This window comes from Apium graveolens, chromosome 6 (assembly GCF_009905375.1).
Source record: "Apium graveolens cultivar Ventura chromosome 6, ASM990537v1, whole genome shotgun sequence".
Taxonomy (NCBI): Eukaryota; Viridiplantae; Streptophyta; class Magnoliopsida; order Apiales; family Apiaceae; genus Apium; species Apium graveolens.
In genome coordinates, this window is record NC_133652.1 from 247,918,949 (window position 1) to 247,944,612 (window position 25,664).

The 25,664-nt window shown below is 34.4% G+C and overlaps 3 protein-coding genes across 3 annotated transcripts; 1 reads left to right on the top strand and 2 right to left on the bottom strand.

Annotated features, from left to right (window-relative positions):
- Nucleotides 1-5,908: 5,908 nt before the first annotated feature.
- On the top strand, nucleotides 5,909-8,075 carry LOC141665877 (uncharacterized). Its single transcript, XM_074471859.1, has 4 exons — nucleotides 5,909-6,444; nucleotides 6,540-7,185; nucleotides 7,398-7,546; nucleotides 7,844-8,075. The coding sequence occupies exons 1-4, from the start codon at nucleotides 5,909-5,911 to the stop codon at nucleotides 8,073-8,075; spliced, it is 1,563 nt and encodes a 520-aa protein (XP_074327960.1).
- A 748-nt stretch (nucleotides 8,076-8,823) lies between these two features.
- LOC141664032 (putative WRKY transcription factor 40) lies at nucleotides 8,824-10,489 on the bottom strand. Its single transcript, XM_074469896.1, has 5 exons — nucleotides 10,333-10,489; nucleotides 10,084-10,140; nucleotides 9,672-9,965; nucleotides 9,423-9,539; nucleotides 8,824-9,334 (listed from the first exon to the last, which is right to left on the bottom strand). The coding sequence occupies exons 1-5, from the start codon at nucleotides 10,405-10,407 to the stop codon at nucleotides 8,960-8,962; spliced, it is 918 nt and encodes a 305-aa protein (XP_074325997.1). The 5' UTR covers nucleotides 10,408-10,489; the 3' UTR covers nucleotides 8,824-8,959.
- A 1,973-nt stretch (nucleotides 10,490-12,462) lies between these two features.
- LOC141665878 (uncharacterized) lies at nucleotides 12,463-13,830 on the bottom strand. Its single transcript, XM_074471860.1, has one exon. It carries the CDS (start codon nucleotides 13,828-13,830, stop codon nucleotides 12,463-12,465), a length of 1,368 nt encoding a protein of 455 aa, XP_074327961.1.
- Nucleotides 13,831-25,664: the final 11,834 nt, after the last annotated feature.

A 25,664-nucleotide genomic window follows, 5' to 3' on the forward strand; every position in this document is an offset into this window, starting at 1 on the left:
TGAGAGTGGTGAGAAACAAACAAAGATAGAGTATCGCCTGGTCATAAAACTAAACAAGACTAAGAAAACTAAGTTGACCACTCAAGTAGCCACCTATACATCTTCCCAAAAGGATGCAGTTGTAATAGAGGGAAATAAACAGACTCTAGAGGCATCTTCTCAAAAAGGTGTCTCTATTGAATTAAGCATTCTCCTAAATACAATCTGTAAAGAGCCTGCAACCCAACTTGAGCACTCTCAAGTTGGCGAAAGGAGAAATTTGGATGGCACACACAAAGAGGGCACATAACTTGAAACTCCCTCATTTACTTAGGGGAGTTTCCAACACTAAGTTCTAATCTCACAAATCTTATTTCACAAATTTCTTCCCTCTACAATGAAAAACTTGAATCCTCATCTCAAGTTTTTCCAAAATCAAGTGACACAGTTCATGAAACTGTGCTCACCACCCAGACACTACATTCAGTTGGTGAGAGACTATATGCTGGGGTAGACCTTGATGACACCAACAAAAATACAAGGGTTTAATCAGTTTTAACTGAATACCATGTGCAAGATACTCAAGCACCTTCATGTGCCAAATAATCTTCACAAATTGACAGGTTTGAGGGTAGTACTCCGGAGGGGGAGATATCTAAATCCTTTCCAATTCAATTAGAGGTTCCTCTAGTAGGGACAACTCCCCTCAAAACCCTAGCTGAAATTGAACTGTCAATTGAAGCTAGGAGTAAAATTTCCAATGATCCAGCTATTGGGGAGGCAATTCTAGCACATTCAAGTGCCAGTTCTTTGCAAGAAGAACAAGGGTTTGAGACCATAGTACATGACAGTAACATGGTCAAATTCCCTTTAATTCAAATGGAGGTTCCCACTCTTGGTGAACAACACACTATCAAAACCACAGTTCCAACTGTGAGTATAACTGTGGTATTTATCACAGATGATGTTCCTACCTCCATACCCTCTACCTCAAACACTGCACCTCACCCTTCTCACCTAATATCTCAGTGGCTGCAGGATGCTCAAACTCATCCAATTACAATGAATGATCTCCTTGTAGACCAATTAGCTGGCCTTGTAAACAATACCCAACAGTTACTCATAACTGACATGTCCAATCAGGATTATCAAGCCATCTTGTTATTATACAATAAAGATGTGGAAGAATTGCATAACAAGATTATTGATGAAGCTGAGCATGATGGGAATGTGGATGATTGGCAATCTAAAATTTTCAGTTTGGATATGGATGAGGTCTTGGCTAGATTGAGAGAAGAGTATTTTAATATCCTAGGAAGCAATGCCAAGGTTCTTAGTCCACATGACGTATATGATGTTATCACAGAACTCTATAAAGCACAGCTCAAAGCTTTCCATCTCATTGGTAAAGCATTGGAAAAGACACTGGATAGTCATCAAGACAAGATCACGAAATTGGTGACAGACAGAATTGATCAACTTGTGCCATCTCAGATTGAGATAAAAAATAAGTTCAACAAATTTACAGAGAAGATGGACAAGTTTGATCTGACTGGTGTGGAGCTCAGCATCAAAAATTTAAAGCAATCATTTCTAGCTCTTGATGAAGTTGTCCAACAACAAATCACTAGCAACAATGACACAAATGTCAAGTTGGAGCAGCTTTGCAAAGCCATATACGAACCTTCATCCTTGTTGATGGAGGGAATTAAAAAATCTATTCAATCCACTTTTGGCGCTTCTCTCTCAACCTTTAACCTCTATCTCCACCTCAACAAATATAAAAATACAGTCTCTACAACAACAAGTCTCCATTCTTCAGGCCTTCAATGATTCTCTTACAGCTCAAGTTAGTGCTCTCACTACTTTGGTGCAACAACTACATCACAAACAAAAGGGCTTTGGTCAAAAATATAAACTTTCTGAGAGTGGTGATAGTGAAAGTTGGAAATTTCAGAGAAAAGAGAATAGTTGCCAATGTCAATGACTGTGATGTAGACAGATGTTTGCAGGTGTCTCTCCAAAATATTCAATCCAAGAGAGCATCTGAGATGGATGTCATCATTGATAAAGTCAACAGGGTGATTCCAGATGACACTCATTTACTTGGAGAGCTTAAAAAGGCTCAAATTGTTGTATTTCCTAAAGCCTATCTTCAACCAAGTAAGGGGGTGGCCTACGTATGATCTTCAACCAGGAAATGCAAATAATTCATGATTCCAAAATACTGTGTTATGGGTAATCTAAGATTGATCATGATCCAGAAATTGACCTAAAGACTAAGAAGATGAAGACTGTTGAAGATGAAGAAATTTTCAAAATTCTGAGCAGATATCTGAGAAATACTGAAATCATGTTGCCCAAAACTCAAATCAACACTCAAGATGACTTAGATGATGATGAGCGGAAGAAAGATGATCAAAAACCTTTTAGCTCAAATTCAAGTCATTCTAGCAAAGCAATTGGCAGGAAAGGAGATGAGAAGAAGAAAGAAAAAGAAGATGAGAAAGGAATGGATGACAGTAAGAGGAAAAGAAAAGATGGTGAGAAAGGAACAAAACATCAAAAAGTCCAAGGAATCCAAATCACTCAACCCTACCAAATTAAACACTCAACAAACTCCAACCTCAAAGCCTAAATATATGTACAAATAAACTGCAAATTCCTTACTCAAAATACCAATCACATCCAGCCATGCTACTTTAAAGAAAATCTCAAACCTACCTTCATTCAACCCTCCAATCAAAACTCACTTCAAGACTGTTGGGAGAAAACCAGAGAAAATATAAGCTAATGATGGTGATATCTGGAACTGCTTTAATCAAGCTAATAACAGATGATGACTATTTCCAACAACTATATGAGAAAATAGTCAAAGTTTGGGTTATCTCTCTGGGAGAAGTCAGAATCTACTACTTGGATGGCTCTTTCATTGTGCTTAGCAGAGAAGTAATATAAACTTTTTCAACCACAGAATTGAAGAGGGTGATAAGCTTGATGAAGGATAAGGATACTAGTACAAAAATGTGGAGGGTTGTGATGTCTGAATGGATGAGAAAAAGGAATGAAAGGCATGCAAGGATAAAAGCTGAGAGGAAAGAAAGGGAAAGGTAGTATGCCAAGGAGATTGAAATGTTGGAACAAAGATCAAATGAGATCAAGGCAAAGGGGTTGAGTAGATACTCAAAAGATGGACATTTTCAAAAATATTGTATTTGGCAGATTTTCCAGATTCAGAGTTAATTACCTCAACAATTACTCATTAGAAGAATGGCTCAGACTGGTGGAAGCCTTAAGAGGGATAGAAATTATTGAAGAACTTCAAGTGCTGGTAAATCTCAAGGACCTCATTAGGAAAGAACCTGATTATGAGAAATTTACTTGATGGCTTTAATTTGAACTGATATAATTACTCAATGTATAAAAATTTCTATTTTTCAATCTGTCAATTTTTTATGTATTTGATTTTAGCTTGGGGTTAGTCTTGTTATCAGGCATGAATTTGTGATAAAAAAAAATCTTCTCACAAATTGGGGGAGATTGTTGTGTAAGACATGCTTGTTTACTAACAAGACTAAGTCACGTTGGCAATCCAAAGATTAAGTTATATGATAATCTATATTTGTATTATGTATTGTATTTCTTGAGTCTGTAAAAATGGTTAGTAGATTAGACTGAGGGATTTTTCTGTAAATAGTTTCAAACTAAAGAATAAACTCTAGAAAAAGATTAAGTCATGATCATACCTCAGAGAAAATATGTAGACGCTTGGAGTTGAATAAAGCTTGGATTTGATATAATGGATTATTGTTATTGTACCGGGAATTTGATGTTGTAGATCGTTGTATTGGTTACAAGAATTTAATATAATAGACAGTTATTTTGCTTACTAAGAGTATTTGCTATAAGATATTATATGATTTCTTTGTATGAACCGTTCTCTATTATGATCAATAAGGGAACAAAAAAATTAAAATAAATTAACAAAATGATACCCCCAGTAATTCTTACAACCTTAAGTCTTTTCCCACTGTCTCTATCATTCAAAAACATAATATTTTCTGCCATCTTCAATGCATTTTATATTGTTTTCAAGTCATTTCATGTCATTAATATTATTAATAACCCAGTGTTCCCTACCAAGTTTAGTAGGTAATAACAGGTAAAAATGGTATTTACATGACCGTCAGGTATATTTATTATTGAGTGGCCTCATTTTCTACCACTGCTCATGTTTTTTACCGCTGTCAGCGATATGAATAAGTTGCATGTGTGTTAAAAAAAGGTACATATGCATGGCAGCTGGCATGGCACCTGATTAGGATGGGCCTCAAGACTCGTCATCTGACTTAGCATGTGAGTTCGCCCCATATGGCAGCCACGTCAAAGTACGGGGCCCATATTGACTCGACTAACTTCAAATCCCGTCAATTCATTCCTAGTTTTCACTAAGAAATTTTATGCCGACGAGGAATGATAAAAATGTGCCATTTCCTACCGATTTGAGTGTAGTTAAACATATTTTTCTTGTATTGTGATCAAATGTGGCTCAAATTTAGTTTTATTGAATTTTCGTAAATAATAAAAGGATTTGTCATAACTTTCAAGAAATTACAACAAATTTAGGTTTAGGTGGATCGAATTCACAGATTTCTATTTTTGATTAGAATACTTATATTTATATAATATTTAAAAGTAAATATTATTAGAGCAGTTGGTACTTTCTAACCCATTTTTTGGGCTTTTTTGGATTTTGCATTTCTGTTATATTTTTAATAAGTTACAGCTTTAACTTTAAATTTCTTTTCATTATGTAACCCCCGAACAAAATTCTGTTAAAATTGTTAGTTTAGCCAGGGATAAAAATCGGAAACAATTATTCAAGTTTAGGTTATAATAGAATGCACCTCATAATTTCAAATTTCAAAGATCAAAAACTGATTTTAAAGTTGTTATTGAGCTAAAATATCAAATTCTAATAACCGAATCGAAACTCTCATCAAGCGCTAACGGGTTCTAGCCTTTAAATCACTAAAAGAGATTAAAAAAATAGAACTCAATTCTAGTGCTCTTACTTAGAATTGGGGGTTTAAGTTTTGAACATTTTTCATAATATTTGGTATTATAAATAACTTTCATTTATCAATTGTTTTCGATTCATGTATTGTTTGTAGGTTTATATTGAAAAATCGAAGAATCCGGCAAGTTGTTTCTTGGAAACCAGAGTTTTATGATTTTACCCCGATGTAATAGTAAAAAATGGTGCATGGGTGCAAAACGAAATGATATTCAAAATTATATGTGTAACTTGTAAAAAAATATGATATAGACCCGAATTGAATAAATGGCCAAAAAAATGGGTTGCTAAGTGTCAATTATTCATTTTATTATCATATCAATGGTTTCTTTCAAACTTTTCTCGTTTCTATCTAAATAAATGTAATTATATTTATTTTAAATATAATTTCATTTATAATTTTATTATAGGTATCTCCCGTATCATACAAATCTAATTCTAATTTTATATTTAAATTGATAATTTACATATCCTGAGTGTTCTATTAATGAAGAGGTCGTTAATATTGTAAGTGTGTATGCACCCCATGTTGGCTTGAGTGAGTTGGCGAGAAAGAATTTCTGGGATTGTTTGGATGAAATAGTTAGGTTGATAACTAGGGACCAGATTTTATATATAGGAGGTGATCTTAATGGTCATATTGGCGAACATTCGGATGGTTATGTAGGAATTCATGGGGATTTTGATTTTAGGATGAGGAACAGGAATGGGTGGGATCTTTTGGAGTTTGTTTTGGCACATGATTTAGTGATTGTTAATTCTTGTTTAAAAAAAATGAATGATCATCTGATTCCTTTTAGGAGTGGAGGTTGTAACTCATAAATCGATTATCTTCTTATGAGAAAAGGCAACATGGATTGTAAAGATTGTAAAGTATTCTCGGGTGAGGCATGTACTACTCAACATCGTTTGTTGGTAATGGATATATGTATGAAAAGAGTAATACAAGATAATAGAGAGGTGACACCGAAAATTTTATGGAAAAATCTAAAGGGAGACAAAGTAGGTTTTTATAAAGAAAGAATTGAATTGGCAAGAGACAGATTTTATGATGAGGATGTTAATAGAATGTGGAATCGATTGGCCTGTACAATCAGAAATGTAGCTACAGATATGTTAGGTGTTACCTCAAGAAAGGTTCAGGTGCAGAAGGAAGCTTGGTGGTGGGACCAGGAGGTGCAGGAGCGAGTAAAAATTAAACATGATCATTTTAGGGAACTTTTGTGTTGCCAAGATGATGAACAAGTTGATATGAGAAGAATTTTATATAAGGAAGATAGACGTACGGCTAAGAAGACAGTAGCGGAGGCAAAATCAAAGGCGTATGAGGCTATGTATAATCATCTTGGTTCAAAAGAGGGTCAAATGGTATTTTTAGATTGGCGAAGGTTAGAGAAAGGAGGAGGAGAGATTTAGGTTTTGTTAAGTGTATAAAGGATGTTAATGGACATGTGCTTGTGAACGATAAGGATATTCGGAACAGATGGCATAACTATTTTAGGGAGTTATTTAATGAGGAGAGAATCGGTGTTAGGGAGATAGGAGCAGATAGTGAGTCTAGCTTTGACTTTAGTGTTCAGCCTTCTATGAGCGGAGCCGAAGTTAAGGGATCATTACATAAGATGGGGAGAGGTAAAGCTACGGGGCCGGATCAAATACCTATAGAGGTATGGTTGTGTTTGGGTGAAGAGGGAGAGCAATGGCTAACGAGGTTATTCGACAGTATACTTCGGACTAGTGACATACCGCAGGAATGGAGGCTTAGCATGGTAGTGCCGATCTATAAAAATAAGGGAGATGCACAGGACTGTAGCAATTATCGTGGTATTAAACTTTTAAGTCATACTAAGAAATTATTGGAAAGAGTGATTGAAACTAGGTTAAGAAGTAAGGTGGAAGTGTCAGAAAATCAATTTGGCTTTATGTCGGGCAGGTCGACCTTGGAAGCAATTCACCTTCTTAGAAAGTTGATGGTGAAATATCATGTACATAGTAAAGACTTACACTTGGTGTTCATAGATTTGGAGAAAGCATATGATAGTGTTCCACGTGAGGTAATTTGGGAAAGTTTGGTGGCTAAAGGGATGACATGGATATATTTGAGGGTAATACAAGAGATGTATTTTCAGGTAAGGACGTGTGTTCGAACACCGGTTGGGGATACACATTATTTCTGGTAGGAATAGGACTTCACCAAAGAGCCTCGCTAAGCCCATTATTTTTACAGTTATAATGGATGTTCTAACTAGGGGAATTCAGGATAGTGTACCTTGGTGTATGTTATTCGCGGATGATATAGTCATAATTAAGGAGACAAGGGTTGCAGTTAATGTAACATTAGAGCGATGGAGGTATATTGGAGTCTAATGGATTGCGGGTTAGTCGGTCTAAGATGGAATATTTGTGGTGTAACTTTAGTAATCAACCGAATGATGAGGGGGTGGATGTTCTATTGGGCGATCAAGTACTACCCCCCAAAGATAATTTCAGGTATTTGGGTTCTGTTTTGCATAAGGAAGGGGGGATAGATGCGGATGTTACTCATCGTATCAAATCAGGATGGCTAAAATGGAGGGTTGTTACAGGAGTATTGTGTGATAGGAGGGTTCCTTTCAAAGTAAAAGGAAAATTTTATAGGGTAGCGATCAGACCAACCTTGTTATACGGGTCGGAGTGTTGGGCATTGAAAAAGGCTCAAGAGTGTAGGTTAGAGGTGGCGGAAATGAGAATGTGAAGGTGGATTTGTGGACGTACCATGTTGGATAGATTGTCAAATGGTTTTTTCAGGAATAAATTACGAGTTGCGCCTATTGCAGAAAAAGTTAGGGAAGGTCGACTGCGGTGGTTTGGGCATATCAGGCGTAGAAGGGTAGTTGCTCCAGTGCGCAGGGTGGAGGATTTAGTGGTATCGGGATCGAGAAGGAGGTGGAGGCCAAGGAAGACTTGGACTGATCTACTCACGCTGGACTTAAGGGCCCTAAACCTCAATGATGACATGACCTCGGATCAGAGATCTTAGCGCAGGAGGATTAGGGTGGCAGATTAGTTTGGATTTTGTAGTTTGCATGTGTAGTTTGTAATTTAGTGCACTTTTTGGTAGCTTGTAATAATTTTCTTTGTCTAGTACTTATACTTAATAAGCTTGGTAGTTTGTTCTCATAGTTATTAATAATTTTAGTTGCTCTTGTAGTGCTACAATGTCGCTTTTTAAAGCCATATGACTAATTACATGATATGGTAGATGGGTTATGTGTTGTTTTAGTTTTTTTTGACAGGTTTGTGGTAATTCAAATATTTAGTTTGGAGAGTGATATCCAAGGGAATTATTGAGTTTGAGTCATCAAAAGGAGTGCAAAATGAGAAATAGAAGGGGCTTACGACAATGAACCAATGAACGAAATTTTTACGGTAAGTCCCATGTGAAGAAGGCCATGGGCTGAGGTATTGTGTCATTGTTTATCGTTGTCTCGCTTACTGTACTTATGTTTATGGATCATTGCTTACATAGGACACACATATTTGTGTACACACAAGCCGAGGGTCTTTTGAGAAAACAGTCTCTTCATTCTTTGGAATGAGGGTAAGGCTGCGTACGATATATTTCTTCAGTTTTTGAAATGAGGGTAAGGCTGCGTACGATATACCCTCCCTAGTCCTAGGCGGTATTATGGGGTACGATTGATTGATTGATTGACGAGTGTTTTATTAATATACTTAAAAGTTAAATTTGAAATTTTGAGATTTAGTAGAGATCACATACCTGGATATTGATTTTCAACCGTTGAAGTACAGACTGTATATACAGTTACTTTGAACATATACACATGCAAATTAACAAGATACTCCAACATTCTCTAATTCTAATATTTGCAACCAGAGTACAATTATGAGAACTGATCATGTTTACCAATTACCATCTGCATCTATAAAATCATATTCCAAAATTTTTGTAGAAATGGCAGCAGCAAGTGCTTCAGTAAAACTAGGGTTTCTAGTCAGGGACGAGGCCATTTTTTCAACCAACAACTGTTCAATTAAAGGTGCCTTAACTTCTGGAATAACATTTCTGCACACTTTAGATTGATGCATCGCATCAGTCTCTACATCTATGTTGTGCCCTGCTGGTATCGACTTAGACCTGGGGCTCGAAGAAGATGTCTTAGTACTAGATATCAAATTTTGGTTTTGTTCCATTGGTGAAGACTGGCTCATATTATGGTTATGCTCTCCTTCGTAAGTAGCTACTAAAATAGAGGCATCTTCAACACTTCTTTGAACCTAAATTTAATATATGAATTTGTTAAACATATATGAGCTAAACGTACATATTTCATCGATGATGAGTGATATTTTTGGACTAATTTACCTTCTTTTTGACAGGGCAGTTCGGGGCAAACGAGCATTTGTAGTAAGCTCTTGGAGATGGATTATCTCTAGTCACCTTTTGTCCATACTTTCTCCATTGATACCCGTCCTTCACTACCTGTATGCATCATTTGTAGTTCAGTAATTACGAACTGTATCTCATTCTACAGGTCTTATAATCTGATTATTTCAATTTAACCTAAGATAAATGAATCTAACGATAATGTATTAAGATGAAGGGTTAACTCACTAAGCTCTTGTTAGATGGATCAGCCCTTACAAGAACTCTGGAAACATCTGTCTTAATTTCTTTAAATCTCTTATACGAATCTCCCTCGACATAATAATTGTTGCTAGGGAATGTTTCATGATCCTCAGCCATTCTCTTCCTAGTATTAGCAATACTATTAGTGTTCTGCGTCACTAAATCTGCTAGTTGAGTTTGTGTAGCTTTGTAATTTTCACTCACAACCGTAAGCAATTTAGTGAGCCTCTCGTTCTCCGTACTCATCCGGTTTAGCTCTTCGACCAAGTGTTGATCTGTCTGTAATGAATAACATGATGCATTATTAACACCGTAGCAATAATATTAAATATTTAGAGATGGAGATTACAATATGTTTGTCAAAATTGCATGCAATTGTTGTAGTGCTAGTACTCACCTTCTGGCTCACTGCTGCCGGCTTCGGTTCATCAATAAAATCGCCTTGAAAGTTGCTCTAGAAATGAACAAAAAAAACAGCAAAATTCAGTACTAGAGCCAGAACCAAAATTCTATAGTATGCATATGTTAAAAATCTCTATTATTAATATATATCTTTCTCGCTCTATATACTGAATGTCGAGATTTCAAGAACTTGTAAAAAAAGATGTACGTGAGTGTATTAATCATAAAGATATGAAAAACTTACGGGATCATTTCGAAAATGGGGAGGGTTGGAGTTGAGATTGATGCCAAGAGTTAGGTTAACCATAGAAGAGTCCATTTGTTGAGAATTAGTAATCTAATAACTTGAACTTAGTATTAAGGGTAAGCGATGAGTTAGTTAATAAGAAAAGTTATGAAAGGAGATAAGAATGAAACGTAGAAGATTTATAGAAGAAGAAAATGTACTAGTCTACAATTAGTCAACGGTTGGTATGGGGAAATTACCAGGAAATTGTGTAATTATATATTTTATATATGTGCATATGGACAAGGTAAAGGCTTGGGATATAAACTTGCAACATTAGAGCGTCCAATACATGGGGGGGGGGGCACTAAATTAAAAGGATTGGATGGAATTGAATAAAAGCTTCAATCTATCTATAATAAAAATAATACTAGTAATTAGTAAATTGACTTGACTAATTCTCGGCAAGTACATGTCTTGTATAACTCTATCATCAGCCTATTAGTTGATGCCTCCCTGGCTGCTCCTCCTCCTAGGTATGCAATCAAATCAATATGTACCCGGGTTGGCAATGAGGCATGATCCCGGCCTAAATCGTAAATTCTTACTACTCCCTCTGTCCCGTTTAATTCTATACATTTTTTATTTTGAAACGTCCCTCTCATTTCTCTACATCACCAAAAATAGTAAGTTAATAATAATATAAAAATCATTTATGTTATATTATATTCCCTGCACATGTACCAACTTCATTATATTAAACTATATCATTAAACACATATGTTCCTTGTAATTAAGTTAATCACTCCCTTTTCCTACCTTTTATTTTTTTATTCCCATTTTCTTTCATTACACATCTGTTCTACACATCCCTCTCTACACATCTGTTCTCTCTCTCCCATCCGTAGTTCAAGAACCCTAAAAATTCAAGAACCCTAAAAATCTCAACAACCCCCATCTCTACGATGGAATCTCAATTGGTAGATGACTCTGCCCCTTCTTTTGAACCAGACTCCGAAACCCAAACTCCGACATCTCCATTTGTTCCGTTTGTACAAATTACTCAAGACTCCCCAAAATCACCAGATCTGTTAGACCAAGTTATTGAAGATACCCCGGAAGCTGAAATCAGTAAACGAGGAAATAGGATGAAACATACCTTAAAGGAGAGGCCAAGTAGTTCGATAGCAAAGAAGTTGGATTTCGACGACGCGAAGTTGGATGACCCAAGTGGTATACTCAGCATTTTTTATCCTCGATTTTTCAAGTAAATCAAGCAGGGTTCAAATAGGGAGTTAGGAAATTGGTGGTTCCGGTACTCGATTACTTGGTCTGTACTTTGTAGTATGTTGTGAAATTTGTTTAGGTTTGATTACTAAGTCTGTACTTATTGTTTCTATGTGTATTGATTATATAATGAAAATCCTTGATTTTTGGTGTTACTTGTGATTTTATTGTAAATGATTTTAATTGAAAATTTAGTCCAATTTTAATTCTTGTGGACAGAGTGAAGATCTTGTGGTTTTCTTGTCACTTATTGAGAAGTGCTGGCAAGATTTCTGTGATCAGATGTTGATGATCTGTGGCATAGCATCGAACAGGACATTTGGTGGTGGTTGGAGGAGCAGACGGAATGTATAATTGCAATCTGTGCCTCCCAGAAACCCTTTCTTCTTCGAACCGAGGTCATATTTCTTGGACAATTGAGGCATGCACATTTGGTGAAGCTAATCGGATACATCAGCTTTTCAGAAGTACGTTCCCTCATCTTTTCGATCAACTGACTTGCTTAATGCTTCTTTGTAAATCTACTTTACTTGTAAGCATGAAATCATATCTACATTTCTTATGGTTAAACCTTGTTTAGACACATTGTTAATAGATAAAGTAATTTTTTGACCTAATAAGCCATCTTAGTAGTAATGCACATTGTTATTGTTAAACCTTGTTTAGACACACTGATGCACATATTGTCGTAATTACTTTATCTAATTCAGACCTAATAAGCCATCTTAGTAGTTCAAAAGTGGCAGAAGAAATTTACAAAAGGTACATTAACATAAGAGTAATTACAGAAGGTACATTAACAAAAGAGTACCTATACTACTTCCTTGTACATAAAATTAGACATCATAAGAGTACAACTAATTAATTGTCGTTAGTTCTCTCGCTTAGTGCCTTCTCCACTATGTATAGTGGAGCATTGATTTGAGTAGGTAGTAATCCAAGACGTTCAAGCTTCTTTTTCCCCATGTGTGGGAGCTTATAATTGTTATTACCACCGTGTTTTAGTATCTCCGTCATACAATTCATAAGTGACAACCAAACATAATTCAAAGTGGTATGACTAACTTCTTCACAGGCTTGCTTCACGGCATCAACTAGTTGAGTAACCTTTTTAGGCGCCTTTTCATGTTGTAGTCCTTGTATTATTCGGAAAAAACCCAAATCATTGATATTGAGATCCGGACTATTAGGTGGTTGATTAGCTAATGTAATGTAGAATTCACCATCTTTTGCAACCTTGATAAAATCTTGGTCATTGTCACCCATATGAGGTCTAGCGTTATCTTGTTGAATGACTATATGTTTGTTAAAGTCGGATGGCCATTTAGCTTTTATAGCCGGAATAATCTTTTCGATTAGGCATTGCTTGATCACAATCTTGGTGATGCTTTCTATGGGTTTCACTTCTATGACACCCCTTGCTCTATTCTTACTTGCTCTAGCCGCCGGCTCCTCAATAGTAAAAGGAAATATTCCTATTTTTCCATCAAATATACAAACACCATCTTTGTCATACCTAGGCCTTGCAACCGCACTCATAAACATAACTTTTGTTATAAATCTCTTAGATTTGCTAGTTCTATGCGGTTCCGGTTCACTTGGCAATAAGTAGTATTTTTGTGATGTTCTTGTCATATAAAACCACTTCTTTTCTATGTGAACCATACAATACATGTCTACGTATGTTGGGCTTATATGGAGTGTTGAGTTTTTAATATGGCTTAAAACAAAGCTCGCTCTTACTTCCATATTTTGAGATGTTAAAAAAGGTTTCAAGGCATTTGAATGTGATCTAATTTTTCCCTTTTGAATAAATCTATGGACCGTGGATTTAGGTGCATTTAGTTGACAAGCAAGTGTCCGAATATTGGTTCTCAAGCGTAAAGGAATTGAACTTACCTTCTCTAAATCAAAAACTTTACTCTTGTTGCCACCCTTGTACTTTCTTTGCACATCAAGATCATCACCACTTTTAATTGCTTGTAGAGTTTCCTTCCATATCCTCGAAATTGCCGACCTCGAGACTCCATAGTTAAAGGCAACTTGGTTGATCGTTCCTTGTTTAAGCTTGCCATTATTGTAATTTAAAGTAAAAGTACGAATAATATGATGCTTCTCTAAATTCGTCAATCGCTTTCCTTTTGTTTTTGCAGGACTCATGGGAGGAATATCATTTAAATCTGGAATTGGGTCTTCATTCAAATCCGGAAGCATGAAATTTGTTGTCATTGCTATTGTAATCTGCTAATGTATTTGTATTAAATAAATTTTCAAAGAAAGTGTTTGTATTAATCAATTCAGGGAGTATGTAAATTAGTCCAGGGGTATTTATTTGTGGTACATCAGTTGACACAAAAAGGAGGGAATAACTTGATGTTGTAATTTAGTTTGGGCGGGATTTTTTAATCACTTCCCACCCCCCAAAGCTAACCTGTACTTTTATTATATTTTATTCAGTTTTGTTCCATTGATTCAATATTTTATAACTTACCTTGTCCTCCATGCCCATTTGATATGTAGACATATCAATGGGACGGAGGGAGTACAATTTATATAATTTACTCAGAACTAGCTTATACATTGTGGAATATACTGATTTTCTTTTTTTTTTAATTTATATTTCGCGACATCCTTTATTATTTATAAATACTTTACTCTTGCAGTTATAATAATGTTATTTTAGTCTTGATACATAAATTGTTTTTAATCTTAATGGATAAATATTATGTGAAATAATATATAATTCAAATTAATTTATCCCGCCTCTATATTGAGTTTTAAAATCAGATTTTGACGATTTTTACTATACACGCAATACTCTAGAAATAATTTTAATTCAGTGATGATTTTAAAAAGATTTATTTTTCTAAAACTATTCACAAGAAAGACAGTTGCGAATTTTGCAAAAAACATTCTATTCAATTCAAGAAATGGTGAAAAATCAAATTTCTCATCATTTGGGGGGTAAATGCCATAAATGCTGATTGACGGTGTGTTCCGCCCAAAATATTCATTGAATACGCGTCTGAGAGATGTGTGTATAAATTTTTCAAAAATAACAAAAAATACGTATTCTGGGAAGGCGTATTCACATTTGTCTTATAATGAATACACTTTCTCATAAAGCATATTAAAGCATATTCCCTTATTTTTAAAAGGATTACGCATTCTTAGAATGTTTATTTTAAAAAAAAAAATTGAATACGCATATGTAGAATGCGTATTTGATGGATATTTTGGGTGAAATGTACCGCCAATCATCATGTTGGGTAGTTGAAATTAGAAAATAGTGTATTTTGGATATTTCTCATCTAGGATACCTTACTTATATTTGGTCATAAAAAAAATATTATTTATTCTAATCAACTATTTTATTAAGCCGCAATTTGCAGCGACATTATAATATTTTCAATATTTTTAAAAAATATTTATGATATATAATTTTAAATAAAATAAATGAAAACATTTGTAAACAAATGTTATGTTTTTCTTTCGCATATCCAAGTTGGCCTTGGACATTTTTAAATTCTGAATAAATATAATAAATAAAGAAGTCTAAGAAACCCCTCTCTCGTTAAACATGTTGACTCCAATGAGTCGCTACATGGTTGTTCATAAATCTAAAATCAAAAAGTTTCATTGTTTATTAGTTAATAATCAATATTATAATATCATGACATTTAATTTAGATATTTAATTGATGACATCTTATCAATATTTTATTTATAATAAGAAATATATGTAACTATTATCTAATTTTTTTACAATATTAAAATAGTCATATGAATTAGTAAAATATTAAAAATAGACATATGAGTTAAAAATATTAATACTTGAAATTTAAGAAAATATTAAGATGATAACTTTGATTTGAAAAGAAATTGGAAACGAATACTAATATGATAGATATTTTATGAAAGTTATAAAATTGTAATTTGAGCTAAAGGGATAGTTTAGGATAAAATGAGATAATTAATTATTAATTTGAAAATAAATTTTAAGAAAATATTATAACATGGTAGATAAATTTTAGGAAGATAATAAGATTGTTATTTGAGTTAAGTGTGAAGTGTATCATTAAGTCAGAGAAATTTTAGAAAAATATTTATATATGGTAATTTTAGTTAAGTGATATTAATTTGGTATAGAAATTTAAAAAAATGATAATTTGAGATAAATGAAAATTTTATTAATATGGTAGAGTTTTTAGGAATATAATAAGATGGTTATTTAAGTTAAGTGAAAATTTTAGAAAAATATAACGAAATTAATATTTTTTTTAGTTAAATAATTCAACATTTTGAGAAAATTAGAAAAATAAATCGAGACAGTATAAGACACGCCACCTCACCGCCCCCATTTTCTACTGGAATAAGTGTATTGTTTAAATTTTATATTTATTTCATTTCATTTCATTACCTAAAAATATAAAAAATATATTGGTAGAATAAAATTAAAAGATATATTTTAGAAGAATAGTATGATACTAAATTGATTTAAAAAAGAAAGCGGAGAAAATTATTAGGAGAATATAGTTAAAAGATAAATTTTAGAAAAAATTAAGCTAACAAGTTTTTTTGTCTTTATTAAGATAATAAGTTGATTTTAAAAAAATAGAGAAAGTTTAAAAGAATAAGTTAGAAGAGAAATTTTGAGAGAATATTAAGATGATAATTCGAAAAACTTTTTTTACGAGAGAAAAGAAAAGAAAGTTACGTTTTGATATTTTTAACATGTTTCCAAAATCTTTTATAAGGAAAAAAAGAAGATTTAAGCGGGGTTTTCACGGATGTAGTCTCCATATTCTCAAAATAGGGGCATTATCTTCGTATATTTACCCTCCTCAAACTCCTCTCTAAACGGAATATACTGAATATGTTTGGTTTATTTTAGAAACTATTTATGAAGATTTGTAAAGAAGATTCTTGTATATTTGTCCCGAAAATTCTCTTTCTACTTTTGAATAGATTTCGAACGAAAATAATATAACTCATATCCCATTTGTGTAAGTTAATTTAAGAAGAAAGTGTAGAAAATTTAGAAAAATAGAAGGTAAGTGTAGTTTTTAATATTTTATAATTTATAAAATTAAAAAAATCAAATAATAAAATGAAACGGTCTAAAACGCGCCACATAAACGCACTCGTCTTCTCTTTATATATGTATATTGATCGATTTACAATATCTACTAATTTTTTGCTTAAATAATGAAAAATAAAACATTTCTTTTTTTTATTGAACGTCTACCATTTTTTGGAAACTATTGAATTCATTAACTCAAAGTTTCAGATACAATCAATTGCACCACACATGAAGGAGGAATATCAAAATAGTTCACATTTTCTAAAAAGCAAGGTAGTCTAGCTAAATTATTAGCTATCGTATTTGCTTGTCTACGAACGTGTTGAACTTTAACGTCACTCTGTTGTCGAAGGAAGGTTCTAAATCAAGCAAATGTATCTCCAACCTCGTTCATATACGAAATGTTATGAACCAAAGCATTTACCACAGTCAGCAAATCGCATTCCATCACTACAATTCTGGTACCCATCTCAGTTATCCAATTCAAAGCCTCCTGCACTCCCAAAGCCTCTGCCTCCAGAATGGATGCTTCCTCCTCAAAACTCTTATGCATACCAGCCACAAACTCACCTGCATCATTTCTCAGAAGCATACCAACTTTAAAGTAAGCAAAAATCACATGTAAATTCGCATCCACATTAAGCTTTGTGCCACCCCAAATCAAGATATTGCCACCTCACTATTCTCCCAATCTCATTACTTACAGAAGCCTGCAGATTACTCCTTAATTTGTTTTGAGCAGCTAGCCATTCTGAAAGTATTCTTGAGCTCATATCCATAGCTACTGTTGATAGAATTACTTTTCCTTCTTAGACCTTCTTGTTCCTGGCAAACAAGATAACCCGTAACCATGTTGAGAGGATCTCCATATCTGAAATATTTATATTCTCATCCAAGTACTAGCAGCTTTTGGAGTATAGGCACTCAGCAAAAACATGGCGAACATGTTCGATATCCACATTACATATTGGACAAATAATTGGTGTTTGAACTCCCATTCCTCTAAGAAGATTGTTAGGTCCAAAAGGTACATACTGAGGGGGGTGAATGTATATTTCTTGTTGTGCAAGACATGCATGTACTTTAACAAGACTAAGTCAAATTGACAACCCTAAGTAAGTTGTATTGTAATCTTAATTTGTATTTTGTACTTGTAACATTTAAAGTATGTATAAATGTCAAAAGAGCAGACTGGAGTCTTTTTCCAGTAAACAGTATCAAGCCTAAAAATTATATCTAGAAGAAGATAAAGAAGATCATGCCTCAGAAGAATTATGAAGAAGCTTGGGGTTGAATAAATCTATTTTGGGAAAAATATTCTATGTCAAGATCTCTACAAGTCACAGATTTAATGTTATAGATAAGTCATTCGAGAACTCCGGAATGACTTATAAAGAACTCAAGAAAGCTACTAGAGAACTCAGAGATATCGACAAGGCAAATTGAAGACATGAAGATTGGAGATATCGACAAGTTATTTCTTCACTAGAGAACTCAGAGTTATCGACAAGTCAACGTTCATTAGAGAACTCTGAGTTATCGATAAGTCAAATTTTACTAGAGAACTCAGAGATATCGACAGGCCAAAATTCACTAGAGAACTCTGAGTTATCGACAAGTCAAATTTGACTAGAGAACTCTGAGTTATCGACAAGCCAATAAGTCACTAGAGAACTCAGAGATATCAATAAGTCAAAGTGAAGATATGAATATTAGAGATCTCTATAAGCCAAATTCTCTTATAGAGAACTCAGAGACCTCTACAAGTCAAATCAACAATGGAGTATTAGAGATCTCGATAAGTCATTATACTTATCGAGATGTCAAGATCTCTATATGCCTAACTGGAGATCTCGAGGTAAAATCTCAAAGCACAACTTGCAGATCAGTTCAATATACAAAAATTAACAATCAATAAACAATCCAACCAGTTGGATTGACAAGTCTACAAAAAGCAGCTTGAAGAGTGTGCAAGATCAAGGATGAAGATTAACTGACAAAGGAAGATCAAAGTTAACACAGTATGCATAGATATGCTAAGCCAAAAAAAGATGATATACTTTTCCTAAAATGGAAATGATAAGTGACAATTTACTAAAGTAAAAAGTATGTCTTATTATACACTGTGTAAACCAGAAGTTAACTGTGATATAAAGTTAACACTGGTCATTTGTTAGAAGTAACAATTAGATCAGGAATTCTTGTATTTCTCTCAAGTAGAAGCTAAGATCTTTATCAACAAAGAGCCTAGAAATTCTGTAGCAACACATTCTTAATTTTAATATAAAATTAAGTAAGTTTTGAAAGATCTGTGTTATTCATAGCTGCATGTTTAATTTCTGTTATAACACATCTTACTACAAGATTTGATTTATTTTGTTCAAAACCAAAATAGTTCAAGAAAAGAATAAAAACACTAAAATACATTCAACCCCCCCCCCCTCTCTGTATGTAATTCATTACCTAACAAGTGGTATCAGAGAAAAATCTAAAAGAAAACAGATTCAAGATCTTGAAAGAATGAATACACATAAAATCAGTAGCATCAAAATTCCTAATTTTGACAAAGCCAACTACACTCTTTGGAAAAAGAAAATGTTGTTATTTATCAGAATGGCCAATCCACTCTACATTCAGATTCTCAAAAATAGGCCCTTCACTCCTATGGTTAGAGTTAAGGAATCAACAGATGGTGATATGGTCATTCCAGCTCATTATGATCCAAAAGACCCTTCTGAGTACACTGAGCCTGAAAAAGAGAAAGTTTCCCCGGATAGTGGCTTGCAGATGATATTGATAGAGTCACTTGATAATGTAATGTACAACAACATTGTCAACTGTGACACTGCCAAGCAGATCTGGGAAAAGATTGAAATACTCTGTGAGGGAACTGAGAAAGTTAGATCAAATCAAAGAAGGATATTGATTTCATAATATGAGGGTTTCATGGCCAAGCCAAAAAAAGTATCACTGATGTGTTTGAAAGGTTTAATCAGCTGATAAATGACTTGCAGCTCCATGACAAATACTATGACGCTGAAGAAGTGAATCTGAAATTTTTGCTTACACTTCCTGGCCATTTGGAACAGAAAATTTCTGCAATTAGAGAAGGGAGAGATCTAAGCAGGATAACACTGGAAGTTCTTTATGGAATCTTAAAAATATATGAATTAGAAATGATTCATAAATAAATCATTAAGAGTTGGTCAAGGGCATGTTGTAGATGGTTCAAGTGCTCTAATTGTCAATGAAAGCCAGACCTCTAATGATGAGCCAAGATTCCAGACTCCAGTTACCTCAACAAGTGATCAAAGAACCAATGATTCACAGGAACAAGTCATTCTGGAATTGGAAGAAGATGAGTTCTATACCCTAGATGAACTTGATGAGCTTGATCAGTCAATGGCTTATCTGGCAAGAAAGTTCTCTAACTTAGAGTAAAGAAGCCAATATTCTTTAAGGGAAAAGGACAATCATTCAACAAAGACAGCAGTTGGAAAGGAAAAGGGAAGTACATATCTGATAGCAAAAATGATTACAAAACTGGATCTGTTGACAGATCAAAGATAAGGTGCTTCAATTATGATGAACTAGGCCATTTTGCTACATAATACAGGAAATCTAAGAAAGCAAAGAAAGACAAAGCTTCTCTTGAATTGGGAGTAAAGTATGAAGCTCTTCTGAAGAAACAGCAAAGCATAGCTTATATTACAGAAGAAAAAAGTTGGGATGATTCTGATAATGATGAAGATGAGAAAGTTGGAAATTATGCACTAATGGCCTTGGAGCAAGGAGAGTCATCCTCATCAAAATAACAGGTACCAACTCTCACTACTATTGATTTAAATGTGAGTTAATATAAGGAAACTATAGAGAAGATAAGCACAGAAATGTTTCATATACATACAAGTATGGTTGCTTCTAATGAAGAAGTTAGCAGACTGATAAAGATAAATGAGAAGCTTGAAAATGAGAAACAAGAAGCTGAATAATTGCTGGTAGAGCTTGAAGTTGTAAAATAAGAGAATGCATATTTGAAGAACAAGCTCAAGTATGCAAGTGAGATTGAAGCAGTGTTAAGGGAGAAGCTGGAAAAGAATGAGGTGAAGTTGAAGTCCTTCAGGAATGCATCTGAGTTGGTTGGACAATACCATGAGAAAAATAAACCATCTGCAAATATTGCTATTGGTCTTGACTATGATACCTTGAACAACAAAAAGAAAAATAATAGGTGACAAAGGGAAAGCAACAGAGAATGAAAATATTCCAACAATCCTTAAAAAGGTTGATTTACCTATGTTCAAGGCATGTGAGGTTAACATCAGTGAAGAAGAGTTGATTATTAAGCAAGAATTTGTTAATGAAGACTGTGAGAAGAAACATGCAGAAGCAACTCAATCTTCAAAAGCTGAAAAGAAGCTCATGGACAACCAAGACTCCAAGACACATGTCAAAGATATCAAAACTGAAGACGCAAGAAAAAAGAAGAAAAATAGAAATGGGAAAATTTGGATAAACAAAAGCAATAATTTTTCTTATGTTGCAGATGCTCCAAGAAAGATATGTGAAAAATGTAACTCTGTGAATCACCTAACTCACCTTTGTAGAAAGGTTGTTAGCAAGCCAGCTGAAGGAGCCTACAAATACAATAAAGCAGATGCAAATGATCCCTACTCATTCTGTGACAAGTTTGATTGCATCCCTTGCAACTTGAAAGTGACGAAAAGTTGTCATAAACTGAGAGTAGACCTTAAAGAAAAAAAATTGGGTCTACAGCTGATAGGAAAAATGCACAACAGTAATTGAATTCTATTTTATCTGAAACAACTCTATCTACTTCTGTTAAATCAGTAAACAAGAAGAAAGTACCCAACACTGCTTGGGTTGCTAAACACACTTAATACTAATTATGTGCAAGGCAAATTGAATAAGGTCATATGGATCATAGATAGTGGGTGTTACATATGATAGGTGATAAGGCCCTGTTATCACAGTTTGAGGAGAAGGCTAGCCCTTTAGAAACCTTTGGAGACAATAGCAAAGGATTCATAATGGGATATGGCAAGATTTTTTCTGGAAATATTGTCATTGATGATGTAGCACTGGTAGCTGGTCTTGAAGTAAATCTTCTCAGTGTTAGCCAATTTGCAGATAGAGGACTTGTCGAGAACTCACTCGAGAAGTCCCAAAATGACTTGTCGATAAGTCAGTTAGACTTATCGAGAACTCAGTTTTTTATATACTTTTGATTACTTTGATTCTACCTTGTGCTAATTGTTGGGTCCCAATGAGTTTGTAGAAGGGGGGGTTGAATACAAACAGCACCGAATAATCGAATTAAATGCGGAATAAAAAATGTGAAACAAAATTCAAGTTAAATAAAAATATTATTAAACTTGAAAGGTGTTACAACAACTGTATCGATTACAAGGTATTAATCTCAAATCAATTATCACAAATCTAGAATAAATTCGACATGAACTTTTTCTATTTTTGCAATAATTAGAATCAAATGCTAAACGCGATTTGAGATTAAGTTCTAGGGATTTTGATCCGCTAGATTGTTACACAAGAACAAGATAAATAATTCTAGTGGTTTGGATTTAACATTAACAAACTAGAATTTTGATCTTGATGTAAGCAGAGAAGAAAATAAAATATTTCAAGGCGGTTGCTTTCTTTTCTTTGTTCTTGAATGTGTTCTGTATGTTGGATGATTGAGTTGAATGACTTCTGCTTCTATTTATCAACAGCCGAATTAATTGAACTGGAATGACAATCCTTTAAGCTTGTATGACAATCGGTGAGACTATCCTTTTGAGCTAGCAAGACAATCGTTTGAACCAGCATGACTATCGGTAGGACAATCTTTTGAACCGGCATGACAATCGGTATGACAATCCAGATTGTCATGCTAGTTCATTTTCAATTGTCTTGCTGATTTAAGATTGAATTTAATCCAATTAAACTTCTGAAAATTCCTAAAATTAATTCTGAATTAATTAATCAATTAATTTAATTAATCAATAAATTAATCTTTGCAGATATAATTTATTTACTTAATTAAATTATATGACTTAATTAATTAATAGAGAATTAATACTAACCCTGAGCAGCATCCATTCTTCTGAATATCTTCTGAAAATCACTGAGAATTATGAATCAATTCCAACACTTCAACGTTGACACTCGATGTACTGTATGGTTCATGAGTGACTAACTTCCGTGACGTTTCTTCATGTCTTGACTTTGACACTTTGATTTTCTTCAGATTAAATCCTTGTAATTAATGATACTCTGACGAGATCTCTGTCACTTGATTAAATCCACGATCTTGATTTATATCACTAAGGCATGATCAACTTCTTGAACTTCTTCCAGTGAATTACCTCCTCAAGTCTGTAGATGAATCTTGTTTCTGAATCCTTTGACAGATATTACTCTGTGAGATCTCTCTGACGGTCGATCCACTATTTACTTATTACATTCTTATTTGAGTTGAGTTGAATCCTCGAATATACAAATAGGTCTATGACATATGACTTACAATCTCCCCCTATTTGTTTGTTAGACAATAACACACAAATACCTAGAGGATAACTCAACTAACAAATAAGAAAAAGATATAAACATACATGCAAAGTAAATAGTAGAAAAGTTCTGGACTAGATTTAACATTTTCCAGATTCCAAGTAGATGGGTTCCTCTAGACTGAACATATCTTCAAGTAGTTCCATCTTCTTTTGTACAACCACATTTCCTGTTGAGAAACCCATATTTCTTGCTTCTCCCCCTATGAGAATCAACTGATTAAAGAAGATCACCTTCGTTTTACCACCTCTCCCGTACAATAGGATCCGCAGATAAAAACCAATGGTACTCCCCTAACAGCTTCTTCCCTTATCAGAAAATCACCTTGTGTTTACCACCTCTCCCGTACAATAGGATCCGTAGTTACAAACAACAATGGTGTGGTGTAGTGTACATATGATCTTTTTCTTCCTCCCTGCTATTTCTCCCCCTTAGTTGAGGAATCCTCCAAACTATTACTTAAGCTTTTATCTCCCCCTTAAAGAAGGAATGTATGCCGTCGTCTGAAGGAGTTCTCATATTTCACTTGGTTGGAAAAGAAATAACAAGTAGTTTCTTTTTCTTCTTCCTCACTGTGAGTGTGTGATTGTGTTTTAGTGTACCTCACATGTGTTTCACTCTTCTCTCCACTCGTGTTTACACTCATTCTCACAAGTGTATCACTCTTCTCTCATAGCTCCATAATCCAGCTGTACCTGCAAGGAAAATCACCTTAGCCATCCTTAAGGAGGTCATAGGTGGTGCAATGGGAGTTCGCAAATCCCCATCCTTGTTAAACTCGTCAGATGAATCTGAGTCATAATCTACAAGTTGCTAGTTTCCCTTTTAGGGTTCCAGATTTGAATTCTGGGAAGGTAAACAATGATCCAATGAATTTAGCATAAAGATCAAAGTTCCCTTCTAATGTCGGTGAAGACATTTCCTTGTGACTCATCAGTTAATATCTGAATCATTGTCAACAAGTTGCCGATCTGCGCTTATGTCAGATCCACTATCCGCAGATGCATCCAGGGGATTTAAGCCTGGGGAGGTAGACACTGACCACTGACATATGGCTTTTGGATCAGTATCCTCTCATAACACCTGTAAAGGCAATTGGTCCACTAACGAACCTTGAACAATCGAATCTGACCTTAAAATGGTCGAAACTCTTGTTTTCGTCAACTCATCCTTTGTGTGTGTAACCTCTCCTTGTGCATCAAGAATTGTTTATGTTTGAAGTGGTGACACTACATCGGATACCTTGGCAGACAGGCAAAATTCAATAGACGCGCCCTGTTGAGAGAATGAATCTAGTAACTGTTTTTGAGCCTTTTCAGCCATTACATCTTTTTGAGAAGATGTAAGGGGGCTAGCAGTTGTCTCGGTTTAAATACTACTCATCTATGTAGGAGACTGAGCTACTGGGTTGACTACAGAACCTTCCTTATGTGGTGCACTAAGGCACTATCTCCCTCACGCTCATTCATACTACATTTAGTGGTAAGAGAGTGTTGGTTGGTTCTGTTTTTGTGTTTGTCTTTACAATCTGGGATAGATGTTGTGGGTTTTCAACCTCATGACTGTCAATGAACGAACGTCATTGGAGACTGAACCTGTAACACAGAATATATGGTAATAGAGAGAAAATGATTTACAATAGTGATTTCAAAAGATTTTACATGAAATAAGAAATCACTAATGTAAAAAGAAGTTTAATTTTATTTTTCAATATGAATGAGTTTTTGATAAAACATTGATCACTTAGGGTAAAGTCTAAGTAATTCTCATTCATGTCAAAAGCTTACAAATATCTGCAACATAATTTTAACAAGATATCATTGACCGATACTTGTCAAGTACTTGAGATACTAATTGTTATGTTGCATTATCAATATATCACTGCACATATAAAACAATATGATTGTGCCTAATGATAGGAGAGTTAAAAATATGACGACTCTACTAGTTCATATTAAATAATAACTTCAGTTAGAGTGCCATACCATCTTCTTGACGATTGCTTGAGTAGTACACTAGTTCATACCAACCTGAAGTGAGACTGTGAAGAAGAGATTGCATAGTCCAATAGATCTGCAGCTGCAAAGTCCATGAACTGTGGTGCATTTACTTCCTCTTTTGACTCACCAACCAGGAGTACACTTGTACACATCTTACTAGAGTCCAATTCCAAGTGTAATGTGCATCAGATGCCTGATATGTCGTAATATTCTCAAGTCTCGTCACTTGTGCTATATGTTAGATACTACTTCCTGATAATAACCTAGCACAATATACAAAATTTCACTGATAACATATCCAGCTTGCAAACAGCCATATCCCTCGGATAAACCTTTGCTGTTATCTCCAAAGGTAATTAGGGGGCCAGCTTTCTCAATCCACATTTGATA

Excerpts from the sequence above, each read along its gene's own strand:
- LOC141664032 (XM_074469896.1), bottom strand. The coding sequence starts at position 10,407 with ATGGACTCTTCTATGGTTAACCTAACTCTTGGCATCAATCTCAACTCC. Across the intron at positions 10,141-10,332 it reads CCCATTTTCGAAATGATCCC|AGCAACTTTCAAGGCGATTT; the intron begins GTAAGTTTTTCA and ends GTTCATTTCTAG. Across the intron at positions 9,540-9,671 it reads ATCCATCTAACAAGAGCTTA|GTAGTGAAGGACGGGTATCA; the intron begins GTGAGTTAACCC and ends TGATGCATACAG.
- LOC141665878 (XM_074471860.1), bottom strand. The coding sequence starts at position 13,830 with ATGACAACAAATTTCATGCTTCCGGATTTGAATGAAGACCCAATTCCA.
- LOC141665877 (XM_074471859.1), top strand. The coding sequence starts at position 5,909 with ATGGATTGTAAAGATTGTAAAGTATTCTCGGGTGAGGCATGTACTACT. Across the intron at positions 7,186-7,397 it reads TACAAGAGATGTATTTTCAG|AGCGATGGAGGTATATTGGA; the intron begins GTAAGGACGTGT and ends ATGTAACATTAG. Across the intron at positions 7,547-7,843 it reads CCCCCCAAAGATAATTTCAG|GAATAAATTACGAGTTGCGC; the intron begins GTATTTGGGTTC and ends TGGTTTTTTCAG.